This window comes from Scaptodrosophila lebanonensis, unplaced genomic scaffold, assembly GCF_003285725.1.
Source record: "Scaptodrosophila lebanonensis strain 11010-0011.00,11010-0021.00 unplaced genomic scaffold, SlebRS2 tig00000053-arrow-pilon, whole genome shotgun sequence".
Taxonomy (NCBI): Eukaryota; Metazoa; Arthropoda; class Insecta; order Diptera; family Drosophilidae; genus Scaptodrosophila; species Scaptodrosophila lebanonensis.
Window position 1 is genome coordinate 483,839 of NW_022060548.1, and position 12,017 is coordinate 495,855.

Consider the following 12,017-nt stretch of genomic DNA (forward strand, 5'->3'; position numbering starts at 1 on the left):
CATTAAAATAAATAGTAAGTAAGTAAATGAGCCTGAAATATTATCACGATCCTAAAACTATCAGCAGTTGTTGTGCCAGTTTTACTTTCGCTATATATTTTAGCCTTTTGTTGGTGCTTTAGAAGTTGGCAACACTGCTCGCTTATTTTCGACATGGTCGTCACTCGTTGAGTGCAAACCGATGAATGAGTAAGTTTTGAGTGTATTTTAGTCATTCATATTGCTGTTGTTGGGGCTAGCGTTGTTGTAGTTAGTGCTGTTATTATGGCTTTTGCTGTTACAGCTGTTGTTGTTGTTGGTTGGCAGGAAGCCAGGGTCTGCCACTTACGTTTGGCTAAATGAGTTGCTGTTTTCAGTTCTTATTCTTTCTACTTGCCAGCCCCCGCTTCGCTTTTTGCATTTCCATTTTGGTCGGTGCGACAACAAACATTTCCGGCTTCCGTTCTGCATTAACTGCAGATTGCTGACAGGCGACGTACACTCCCGAGAAATTAAAGAGTACTTCTAACTTGCGCCTGTCGTTATGCAACAAAAAATTGCATGGCGCAAAAATTGACAAATTACACAAAATTGAAGAAAATAAATTTAAAAAAAAAGCAGCCATGAAAGTGCAATTCTCTTGACAAAAACAAGCCGACACACCTGCAAAATATGCAAATGTCAGGCCTATAAAATGAAATATTCTACAATTGGCCGACGCGCAATTGCAGCAGCGCCGAATGTAAGCCATTAAATTTGCATACAATTTGTGGCTGGCACAGAACTAGCCAAGTGAGAAATCCCATTTGACTTTATAGACCCCCTACCCGGCCTACCCCTTTCCGCCCGTTGCACTGCACAGCACCGTGCTGTACTGGAAATGAGCAAAGCTGAGTGTCTCTGTGTGTGTGTGTTTGTGTTTGTGTCTGTGTTGTGCTTTGTTTATGAGTCAGCGCGAGCGAGTTAAGTGAGCATGAAAAGGCGCGAATGTGGACGCTGGTGTCTACAGAATTCCGCAAGAGTATGTGTGAGAGAGTGCATGTGCATGTGTGTGTGTGTGTGCGGTGAAATGCAAACAATTGTTTCGCTGGGCTCTCCCATCGTTATAACAACATGTTATGTTTTTAAATTGTGTTGCTTTATGTATGTGTGTGTGTGTGTGTGTGTGTGTTGAATCTGCTTAAGCAACCTGTTGGCTGCTTTTATGCAAGTGAGTGCTGGTGTGTGTGTTTGTACACGCAATTGCGCCATTTTGTTCGTCAGTAGCTGGCGTTATTTCTATAAGTTCTTAATGGCCACGGGTCGTATACACAATAATGTATTTTATAACTTTAACTTGCTGCGAACATACACTAAAGCAAGCATGTCTAAAATCGTATACAAAATGTCATTGTCTCCATTCATTTCAAATTCCACGGTGCTTGCCATTTGTTGGTTGCTAGATTTTTTAATTCGTCAGATCTAGTTTTTTATTGAATTAAAAAATATATATTTATACTGCAGTATAACCTTCATGATTAATTTTCAGCCATGTTCGAAATGCCGCAAATTTTGGATTGCCGACTAATAGTACTTAATAAATAGGGATTTTTTTCATTGATTAAATCATTATTTTGTTCAATAACAAAACCGACTGACACTGACTCCAAAAATAACAATACTCAATTTTTTTTTTTTTTTTATACCCTGTACCCAAAGGGTACAAGGGTATATTAGTTTTGTGCGAGTGCACATGGAACACACAGAAGGAGGCTTGGTAGACCCCACAAAGTATATATATTCTTGATCAGCATGACAAGCCGAGTCGATATAGCCATGTCCGTCTGTCCGTCTGTCTGTCCGTCTGTCTGTCTGTCTGTATGAACGCAAGGATCTCCGAAAGTATAAGAGCTAGAATAACCAAACTTGGTATACAGATTCTCCTGAGACCGAGAAAGGACGAGTTTGTTAATTTTTTCTGATCCGCCCCCCCACTCCCCCCCTATTACTGATTTTCTATAACTCCCGTAATTCTTGGAATTTTGAATTTGGTAGTCACATTAGGTTAGTAATTATATATCCGTATACCAAGTTTCATTATGATAGAATGATCGGAAAGAAAGTTATAGCCATATAACCAGGCCCAATGCACACATACATACATATGTACAAGTACACAAACACGCATAAGGCACGATTCTGATGTAAATGTAAATGTATGTATGCATGCATGGAATATTTTATATTTAATTAGTTAATTTTTAGTTAATTAATTAAATTAATTTAGTTAATTAATTTAATTTAATTAATTAATTAATTAAATTACTTTTTTGTGGGGTGGTACAGGGTATTTAAGAGTTGAGCCTGCTCGACTTTAGCATTCCTTTCTTGTTATTTATAGTGCATATTAATTTGTTTTGAAATATTAATTTTTAATTCTTTTTTTTTTTGTTGAAATATTTGTTGTAATTTGTTGAAGTTTAAAAATGTTTCCGGCGCCCAAATTGTGTTTAAAATGTGGACTCTTGTGTTTTTCGTAGTAATTGAAATGACTAAGAGACGACTATTAGTATTATATAGATTTGATTAGATGTAGTTTAAGAATGTTTTTTGATTCAATTAGGTACTTTAATAAGTAACTTTACTCAAAAAGGGCTTAGTTAAATGCGTAGCTTACGAGGTTTCGACACCGACTTGCGGAAGATCGTTCTTTTTGCCTTTCCGATCTTTATTCTGTCAGCATTCAATAAAAACCACCTTTTGTTTCGACATTCCCAATTCCTGCATTTAGCATCATCTGAGATTTATTATTTTCCTTTTTTAAACAATTCTCTCGGCACTTTTTCATAAAGTATTTCATAAAGCTAATAAATGCGTCCGATAAATCTTTATCCGACGGACAGGTGTGGTTAGAGTTTTCTGACAGACGTCTACAAAAAATTATGGGTTTATTGAAACACTTGTTTGGTTTTATTTTCCTATAAAATATAAAGTCGTTCCATTAGAGTGTTAAAGTTGTCTGTATCCAGGGCAGAAATGAGGCTACGTTCACATAGACGCCTGGCACTCCCGCCTGCGCACAGCCAATGCCCCACGCCACCAACCCGACCACATACCATACATTGTTGTTGGAGCAAACGAGGGGAGAGCCGCCGTCGCCCTGTGGGAAGGTAAATGGAAAGGAAATCCAATCGCCACTAATCGAGCATCATCAAGCACTTACCGTGCAGGCATCCTTGCCCGCCTCGCCGCCGGCACAAATGAAGCTCGTATCGCTGAGCACAAAGCTGGAGCCCAGCCGTGTGGCACGCAACGCCGTCTGACAATTGGCATTTGTAATTAGCGGGACGTCCACCTTTCTGGCTATCGCTTGATAAGCGCCTGTCGGCCCGAAATCATTCTTTCCCCAGCCGGCCACATAGCAACGTTGACCCACAAAAGTTGTGGTGGGCAGACAAATGGTACCCACAGTAGACTTGCTGCACGAATCATTTGACACTATACTCCAGCTAAGGATAAGCGGTAAGCAAAGAACCTACCTGGTCAAGGAGATGGCCGTTGACAATTTCAGAATGGCGACATTGTTTTGTAAATTGTTCGGATTGAAGGCCGGATGAATGAAGACACTGGCAATGGTCACATCCTGGGCGGGCACCGGCTCCGTAACACTGGCTGCATCCCATTCGCCCAGGCGCGCCTTGAAACTGCTAATACTGCGGAACACAACAAATTCCATTACCAGACTCGATCTCATTTCTATTTCACTTACGGCAAGTTGTAGACCTTGTGAGCGGCCGTCAGAACATGTTGAGCCGTAATCAGCGCGCCACCGCCCAAATAAACATCCGCTAGGGTAAGCAACGCCACCTGCCAGGGGAACTCCCCAAAGGTTGCCTGTCCAACGGCCGCCGCTGCTGCTCCCGGCGGTGGAGGCCAACGACGACCGCACTGATAGCTGCCCGCCTGGCAGCACGCCACCAGACCATAGCTGCAGACTAACGGCGTCACTGTGGGCGTAGCCGTGGGCTGCCGATTGTGCACAGCGATTAGCCTCAGCATCATAGAACGCAAATACTTTATACTCACATAGCTGCCGCTGTTCACAATTCGTATATCCAGCTGGCCACTGCCATCGGTGGGCAGTGTGGGCACCGGATTGGCGCAAGACCCCGGCGGCACACATTGGCAATAACTGGCCGTGGGCGCAACCAGCAGCGGGGGCACCAAAGTGCCAACAATCAGCTGGCGGGCCAGTACTGCAAAGAATCGACGGTTAAGTTCTATGCTCCGAAACGATAATGCCCTTAAATAAAACTGAGGCAAATAACTAGCCCTACAATCAGCGAAATATACATTAAGTAGGATGAATAATTATAGACCGATTATGCTTGATTCTTTTGCCCTTTCCGCCTTGAAAGTATTTTTCGCACATGAGTTTTCTTTTGGTTTACGAATAGAATAGACGCATTTTTGAAAATTTCGTTTCTGGATTCAGACATAGAGCGCGTTCAGCAGGTCGTTTGTGATCGATCATTACTGATTTCCCCTGCTGACCGCTGTGATTTGGGATTCGGATAAGTAAAAATGTCAATCGAAATCACAAAACACAAATCGCTACGACCTGCTGATTTCATTCTAAAAACTACGATCGTTTCGATCTAAATTTGAGAAAAAAACCAGGGACTGCAAATAATGATTGTTTTGTTATTTTTAAACGAAAAAATCATTCACTTATAGTAAGTTTCTTTTTTAAAGAATTTCTATCCATTTTCACCATGATTTATATTTCTTAATTTTTATTCATTCACTAAAATTTCAATAATTATTTTTGAGTGTTATTTTAAATATTAACCAATAATTATTATTTCTGATCAAAAAAATATCACTCGAAGCATAATCATTATTTTCTAAGTTTTTTTTTTTGCTCAAAATTAATAATTATTAGTTAATATTTAAAAAAACACTCAAAAATAATTATTAAATGTTTAGTGAATGAATAAAAAATAATCATTATTTTGTAATTTTTTTAATAACACTTATAATGAGTACAGTCCCTGAAAAAACTAAATGAATAAAAGGAAAATAATTTTCCAAACACCTGGAATTTGGGTTCTTGAATTCCTAATTAGTGCATTACTCACTTGTATGATTCGCCAGATTGGCATCAACAGCTGGCAGAGGTATATCCACAGGTGTATATCCATTATTCTGACTAATTCCACTATTCGCACTATTCTCACTATTCGCGGCGGCACCAAATGTAAAACGTTTGCTCACATGCCTCGAACACTGTCCTCCATCATTGAGGAGAGGCAGCAGCAGGAGGAGGAGCGCCAACTTCGGGCAACCTAGCGCGGACATTGCCAGTCTCAACTGAATCGGCCGACCCAAGCGCCTGCTACTATATACGTATAGAGCTCGCAGTGCGTTTGACCCACAGACGACGCTATTTCGGTCTATATGGGTTAAGGTAAATTGTGGAGCAGACACCACGCTCGACTAACTGAATAAAATTGCTCGCATTCACTTCTTAAATCGCACAGGAATTGACCGAGCTGCATTACAAAAGCTTTACTCTGCACACTCAGCCGACTACGAAATACCCTAGAGAGACACAATACAATCAAAAAGTCTACCTATTGTGGCTTTGAGCAATTGAAAGTAAATAGAAAACTTGTCATAAATAAGCATTTTCTATATAAATACATGAGGGATAATTATTGTGCAAAACATATACATACATTATAAATACTTTATACATTATAAATACTTTGAAAGCTTAGTAGTTGCAGAACTTAAAGGGATATTTTGTCAGGCAGAGCTAGCGATGGTACCCTTTGTATCGCAATAACAATCCCCTTGGGGCTTTCACAAACTTAATCAACTTCTCTTTGCTGGAATAAAGGGTATATATAGTACAATATATTACGCATACCAACCAGCCAAACTATGGTCATAGCATATTAAATAAATTGACTTGCTGTCAACAACTTTGCTGCGATAATTTAGTAAAGTTTGGTTTTTCATTGTTGTGTGCTGCGATAATTTCCTTTTTTCCTATGCATTCAATTTTAATTTGATTCTAACAACTTAATAGTATAATAGTAAAAGTTTTTATCGCTAGCTGCGCATTTCTGTGTTGACATTCGACCAACACTTTATGCTTGAGCGCATACTCGTATACTATAAATCTATATTGCATTTGTTTGAATAAATTTTTACACATTTGTCAGATGGAAAAATGTCAAGTATGGTTGCACTTAGGGCATTAAAGTAATTAATATTAATTAATTTTATACAAAATTCTCAAATTTTCAATTATTGCTTACACTAGCAATATAGAATTGTTGCTACACAATACTGCAGCAACAATTAGTGTGTCAGCAACAAATAAGCGATACAAGTGTGTGTATGTACTAGAGATGGGCACGGGCCGGCTATTTTCGGCCCGACACGACACGGCCACGAAATTAACTTTTAGAAACACGCACGCGCACGCACGACGAAAATTTTTCTTAACACGGCCCAACACGAACTTTTTATATATTAAATATAAAAATTAAAAAAAATATATATATATATATAAACATTACAAATTTTTATTCAGAAAGATTATCTTATCAATATTTGAGCTAAGAAGCCTAATACGTCGCTCATTTAAAATATGTCCAGAAGTGGAAAAAACTCGTTCGCTTGTTGCAGAGCTGACAGGGATATTGAGTATATGCCTTGATAATTGCCGTAGCATTTTACATTTTGTTGTTTTTTTCCAGAATGTTAGCACACAAATGCCTGGATCAACTACACTACTTATATAGTCATCTATTTCAATATACATTCTTGACCTGTCCAATTTAATTTTTTTTTTGAATTATTAGTGTCCAAAATTTCAGAAAAGTCGTGTTGACTATTGGGTGCTTCGTTTTCTGATTTTAGTGTTCTTTCGTGTTTCCTCGTGCGTGTTTTGTCGTGCCTTTTTGGCTCAACACGAACACGCACGGCCACGCACGAAATCGGAATTTACAACACGAACACGCGGGCCCACGCGTGGCACGAAGTGCCACGACAAAAAACACGGCCCGTGCCCAACTCTAGTATGTACATATGTAAGAGCTTTTTGTGAATTGGTTGATAAGGAAATGATTAAAACATTCATATCGCCCAAAAAGCATTGCCCACAAATTAAAATATATGCTAGTATTTGCCAAAGACTTACAAAAATGGGAGGTAAAGATATTAGTTTGGAGTTCTCAGCTATTCCTAAATTGCATGGAAAGGATAATTTTTGGACGTGGCGTATTCTTTTGCATGCCTATCTAGAAGCTCTTGGTCTATGGCATGCAAATCAACCAATAGAGGTATTAATATAATCATGTATGAAGCCTACTTGCATGAACAATAATGTGTTTATTCACTTAGAGCCCCCAAGCGAGATACATCGTTTTAAGCACAGTGGAAGGAAGACTACTCGAACCAGCATACGACGATCAACCTTGTCAATATATATTTCACAATTTGGAAGACCGCTTTGGTCCAGGGAGCTAAATAAATGTGACCGAACTTTTTACTTTGCGTTGCAGTGTACGTTTCAATTTGGATCCATTATCTTTATTTATTTATTTATATAAGGTGGTGGTTGGTTGCAAATAGCCATAAAATTGTCGCAAATTTCATAACTTAAACAAAACGAATTAACTAGCCGAATTCACTGAACTAAACATGTTATGCTTCTTTAATCCTTTATCGATTTATATACTTTTCTAACACAAGCAACAATGTTAATTTTTCCAACTAAATCCTGACAAATGGGTCATGGCACAAGAGATCGGTCTACCTCTACTCCTGCCACCAACCTCTGCTGACACAGGCACACAAATTTATCTTATTTTGCGTTTGGTAACTGTTCTTGACGCTTTTTCACTCTGCGCTGCCAGCCCTGTGAAAATCGTAAAAGTCTGGCAGCCCAAAACACTGGTATGAAATAATTCCAGAATTTAGGAGAAGTAAAATAATAAAATCCAAATGGCTGCAGCAGAAGTTCGATTCAAAGACCCAGAATAATTAGGAATTATTTTAAATCTTCTTTTGTATGGTTGAGCAGTTGGAGGGTACCAGTAAGGGGGACCCAAAAATTAAGCAATTATTTCCGTTACAGTATGTATGTATGTAGGATCGGGCAATGTTGGACCTTTGTTCTATGACAGACCGTATATTGAATGTATAAAATATGATCAATTTAAGAGAACTAAATTGTTAAAAGTCCTACATTAGGTCAACTTATTTTATAAATAAATTTCGTCCCATTTACTTATTTTGTGTAAAAATTACTTTGTATAAAAATATTATTAGAAATTCAATTATAATTGTTCTCAAGCCAAGATAAGAAATTACAAATAATTCAGTTGCTATTGATAAAAACGCAATTTCGCAATGAGGCTTTTGAAGACATGTTGCTAAGACCATGCATAATTTCATATGTAGTATGTACACATACAGTACATATGTATGTACGTATATTAATCGAAACAAATGCTGTGATTGCAAGGTTTCTTACAGCACTGCGATTTGATGACACTTGTGAATTATCGAGAGAAAAAATACCACGAAAATGGCGCAAAATATACCAAACGCATTTGGGAAGTGCGCACGAGCACACAATAAAACAAAGTCGGGTCGACTTTGAAATTCATAAAAGATAGAAACATAGCTCTCGGTCATTCTAAAATAAGCAAACACAGTTCGTAACAGGCAACAAATTATAATTTGCAGCATTACTTTGGAAACGAACGCTGCCAATACGTAGCAACAAAAATGACACGTAAGTTCATTTCAGATGATGTTCTGTGTAGGTGTATGCGCGTGCTGGTGTGTATTTGTGTGCCAGTAGTTTATTGTTCATTAATGCTGCGACGGTGTGAATAATAACTATAGAAAACATATTCCAAAAACCAACAACGTGCAAAGTGTGAGGGGCTGTTGTTGTTGTTGGTGAACCAATTAAGCCGGATAAAAATTGTCCCTCGAGAAGAGGGAACAAACGACAAGCGGCCTAACCTCCTTCGTCTATTAGATCATATGTTTGTCAATTTTGCTACATTTTCGCTTTTTCACAGGCGGCAACCAACGAGATCTGGCGCGCCAGAAGAACCAAAAGAAACAAGCGGAACAGAGCAAAGGCAAAAGAACTGATAATCTCACTGTTGAGCAGCGCAAGGCCAGGTGAGTGCTTTGATGATCTGCTAGAAACACTTTCAGTGGTAATGTTATTCATGCTACTTTGTTACTTTCAGGGACGCTGAAGTAATGCGTGAAAAACAAAAAAAGAAGGAGGATCAGGCTGCCGGAACTAGTAAATAGAAATACGCCCCCAACATACAGCTACATGAAGAACCTTAAACCTTAACAGAGATGCGTTTAGCAAGGTAACACGCCCGGTCGCCGCAGACTTGGGTGTCAAAGTCACAAAATTGTTGTCAGGCGTATAGCAGGGAGATGGTGCAACAGCAGTAGGAAATGTTAGCCTTATCCTAATCTATTATTTAATTGAGCCAAAACAGAGAAAAATTGACACACTTCAACGCAACAACTTTGCAGCCCAAATATTGTCAAGTAAACAGTCGTAAGCAACGTATCTAAAACCTAACACATAAGGCCGGCAAGGATTGTATTTGAATATTGTTCCGCCATTATTTATTTATTTGCAATGTTCGCTAAGAGTTCGCTATAATTTACTATTAATTGACAAAATTCTAATTTGTAATATACATATATAAATTTTCAAATAAAACATAATATGCAACCAAGACAATTGCCGAACAAACTTGCTAAATATGTATGATATTATGTACTATTGTGTTTGACGAAAATATATATATCTATATGAATAAGTAGAGCTACAATTACCTAGGGACATGAGCGCAGTACGCAGTACGTAAGAAAATTTGGCTAGTAGCGCCTAAGAAGCTTTAATGTTCATGGTATTGATCAAGCGGTGATCTAAGAAGCGGACGTTAATATAGAGAGAAAAATAGATTGACATTTAATATCTTAAATAGAATATTATAAAACCAATGGCATGCCTTTTTGCATTAATTTGTGCCAACTCTGATAATATGTAAGTACGAGTACAATGACCTCAAATGTCAAGTAATAAACAAGTCATATGCACATTTGTCGCCTGTTTAAATCCATTTAAGAATTTAACAAAACCGAAATATTGGAATCAAGCTTAAAGATCGCTGTTCTTACAACTGGTTCTATTAGTTGGTCATTTATTCGTGGCTTATCTAATAATGTGATGGGGATACACAGTTATAAATTCTTTTCTGGGTATTTATAATTTCATATTTAAATATTTATCGAAGATTTTAAAGAAATGTTCTTCAATAGTTAGTCTATTGGTTAAGGGTAAATGAGCTTAGAAAATCTGAGAGTTTGAGCTTAAATTGTTCATAAACCTATTTGACCTTTGCCAAATATTAGCTTCTAGTTAGTACAGTCACATCAAAAGACAAAATATAAGTCGCCGCGGCAACAAATTTACATACAATGGGCCGTCTAAGAAGCCAGCAGACATAAATAAGCATAGGAATTTCAAGAAATATGAAAGTAGCAAAGACGACAAACAACAAAGACAAACCCAGGCAAACGGCTCGAACTGCCAATAAGTTGTAACTTTGGCCAAACGCTGTTGCCAACTAACTAACGGTGAAACGCGTAGGCAATTGCCGTCAACTAACCAAAAATGGGCGAAATAGCGTGTATTGGCCATACAAAAGCGGTCTGCAGATCGCACATATACCCATATCTATATCTATGGAGGCTATGGAGCGCATCTTAAACGGCAACTAGTCATCGAGCAGTAGGCTAGGCTTCGAGCATCCCCAGGAAGGCAAGGCAAGGCAAGTCTGATGCAAGCAGCAGACAGCAGGCTGCAACCAACAACAAACAGTAAAGTGCGATCGCCGCTCGCGTGTGCAATGTTCTTGGAAATGGGTCTCCGGTAATGAGCGATGTCTCCGAATGATTTCTTCACCTTGCCATGTAGTGCAAAACGTTGTAACTGATACGGATACTTGTGATTGTCGACGTCTGCTCGTTGCTCTCTGTGTCAACAATGGCCCATTGTTTGTCAAACATTTGATAACTTCATGTGGCGTTTGCCGCTCGCTCCACACGCTGCTTGGCCTTTGGCTCATCAGATACTTGTACCGGCAACTTAAAAAGCACAAGAAAAAACAAAACGAAATACTTGTAAAGCTATATGCGGGGGAACGAAGTTTGTATACTCTTTAGTTCTTTACGCTGTAAATATCTTCAGGGCTAAACATATTGAAAGCATTTTTAAAGCGATTATCTAAAACCAGCTTTAAATCGGAAAACTCTGGACCAATTCACAGCCAATCCTTAATAAAATTTTGTATGGAAAAAAACATTGTAAGAGAAAGGAAGCCCTATGTTAGTGAATTTACTTAAAAAACTTGGCCACAATTCCTCATCTAGAGACAATTTACCATATCAAATCAAAAGGAAAGCCATAGCTATGCTAAGGTGCTGATTGTTACTGACCTTATGAACCTTTCTGGTATGTCACTAAAAATTAAATATTCACGTTTGAATATAAAATCTGCTGCTCAGTCTTAACCAGCCACCGCCAAATCGATATGACTTTTATAGACAGACTTCTATATAATCGTAGGTACAGTAGCTTATTAGCTGTTTGAGGATTATATAGACCTATAAAGTGTGCTTTATTAGGTGGTTTATATGCTGCTTTGTGTTTTCTCAAAAATACTATACTGAATGCTTCGAAAGTGAAATGGAAAGCAATATTAATTTTATATGTGGCTTTAGATTCACGATGATTTCTTCAATTAGTACAAAAGTGTTTCCGGAAGCGTGCAGTCTTTTTCAGATGACTGCCCCGTTAGATACCATATCTATATAGAATAGGGCTTACTTCATTTTGCAATTTTTGTGTTACAAACAATGATTTAAACTGACTTATAGCTCTCTTAACCCGTAGTGTAGTGGGCTTTGAAAGAACAATAACAGGTTTG

General features: G+C 38.2%; 3 protein-coding genes across 3 annotated transcripts; 2 read left to right on the forward strand and 1 right to left on the reverse strand.

Moving 5' to 3' along the window:
• Positions 1–2,779: 2,779 nt before the first annotated feature.
• On the reverse strand, positions 2,780–7,309 carry LOC115624130 (phenoloxidase-activating factor 2). The gene is made up of 7 exons (XM_030518726.1): positions 7,175–7,309; positions 5,100–5,562; positions 4,045–4,214; positions 3,728–3,984; positions 3,498–3,671; positions 3,182–3,437; positions 2,780–3,118 (listed from the first exon to the last, which is right to left on the reverse strand). Exons 2-7 carry the CDS (start codon positions 5,317–5,319, stop codon positions 2,960–2,962), a joined length of 1,236 nt encoding a protein of 411 aa, XP_030374586.1. The 5' UTR covers positions 5,320–5,562; positions 7,175–7,309; the 3' UTR covers positions 2,780–2,959.
• Positions 7,179–7,530, forward strand: LOC115624129. The gene is made up of 2 exons (XM_030518725.1): positions 7,179–7,316; positions 7,378–7,530. Exons 1-2 carry the CDS (start codon positions 7,179–7,181, stop codon positions 7,501–7,503), a joined length of 264 nt encoding a protein of 87 aa, XP_030374585.1. The 3' UTR covers positions 7,504–7,530.
• Positions 7,531–8,610: 1,080 nt separating this feature from the next.
• LOC115623969 (putative SERF-like protein) lies at positions 8,611–10,029 on the forward strand. Its single transcript, XM_030518538.1, has 3 exons — positions 8,611–8,776; positions 9,072–9,177; positions 9,249–10,029. Exons 1-3 carry the CDS (start codon positions 8,770–8,772, stop codon positions 9,313–9,315), a joined length of 180 nt encoding a protein of 59 aa, XP_030374398.1. The 5' UTR covers positions 8,611–8,769; the 3' UTR covers positions 9,316–10,029.
• The last annotated feature ends 1,988 nt before the right edge of the window (positions 10,030–12,017 follow it).

Bases quoted from the DNA above. Each gene is read 5' to 3' on its own strand.
- LOC115624130 (XM_030518726.1), bottom strand. From the start codon at position 5,319: ATGTCCGCGCTAGGTTGCCCGAAGTTGGCGCTCCTCCTCCTGCTGCTG. The intron at 3,985-4,044 runs GTGAGTATAAAG...CACAATCGGCAG, and splicing joins TTGTGAACAGCGGCAGCTAT to CCCACGGCTACGCCCACAGT. The intron at 3,672-3,727 runs GTAAGTGAAATA...TGTGTTCCGCAG, and splicing joins CACAAGGTCTACAACTTGCC to TATTAGCAGTTTCAAGGCGC.
- LOC115624129 (XM_030518725.1), top strand. From the start codon at position 7,179: ATGGGAGGTAAAGATATTAGTTTGGAGTTCTCAGCTATTCCTAAATTG. The intron at 7,317-7,377 runs GTATTAATATAA...TTATTCACTTAG, and splicing joins ATGCAAATCAACCAATAGAG to AGCCCCCAAGCGAGATACAT.
- LOC115623969 (XM_030518538.1), top strand. The intron at 9,178-9,248 runs GTGAGTGCTTTG...TGTTACTTTCAG, and splicing joins GTTGAGCAGCGCAAGGCCAG to GGACGCTGAAGTAATGCGTG.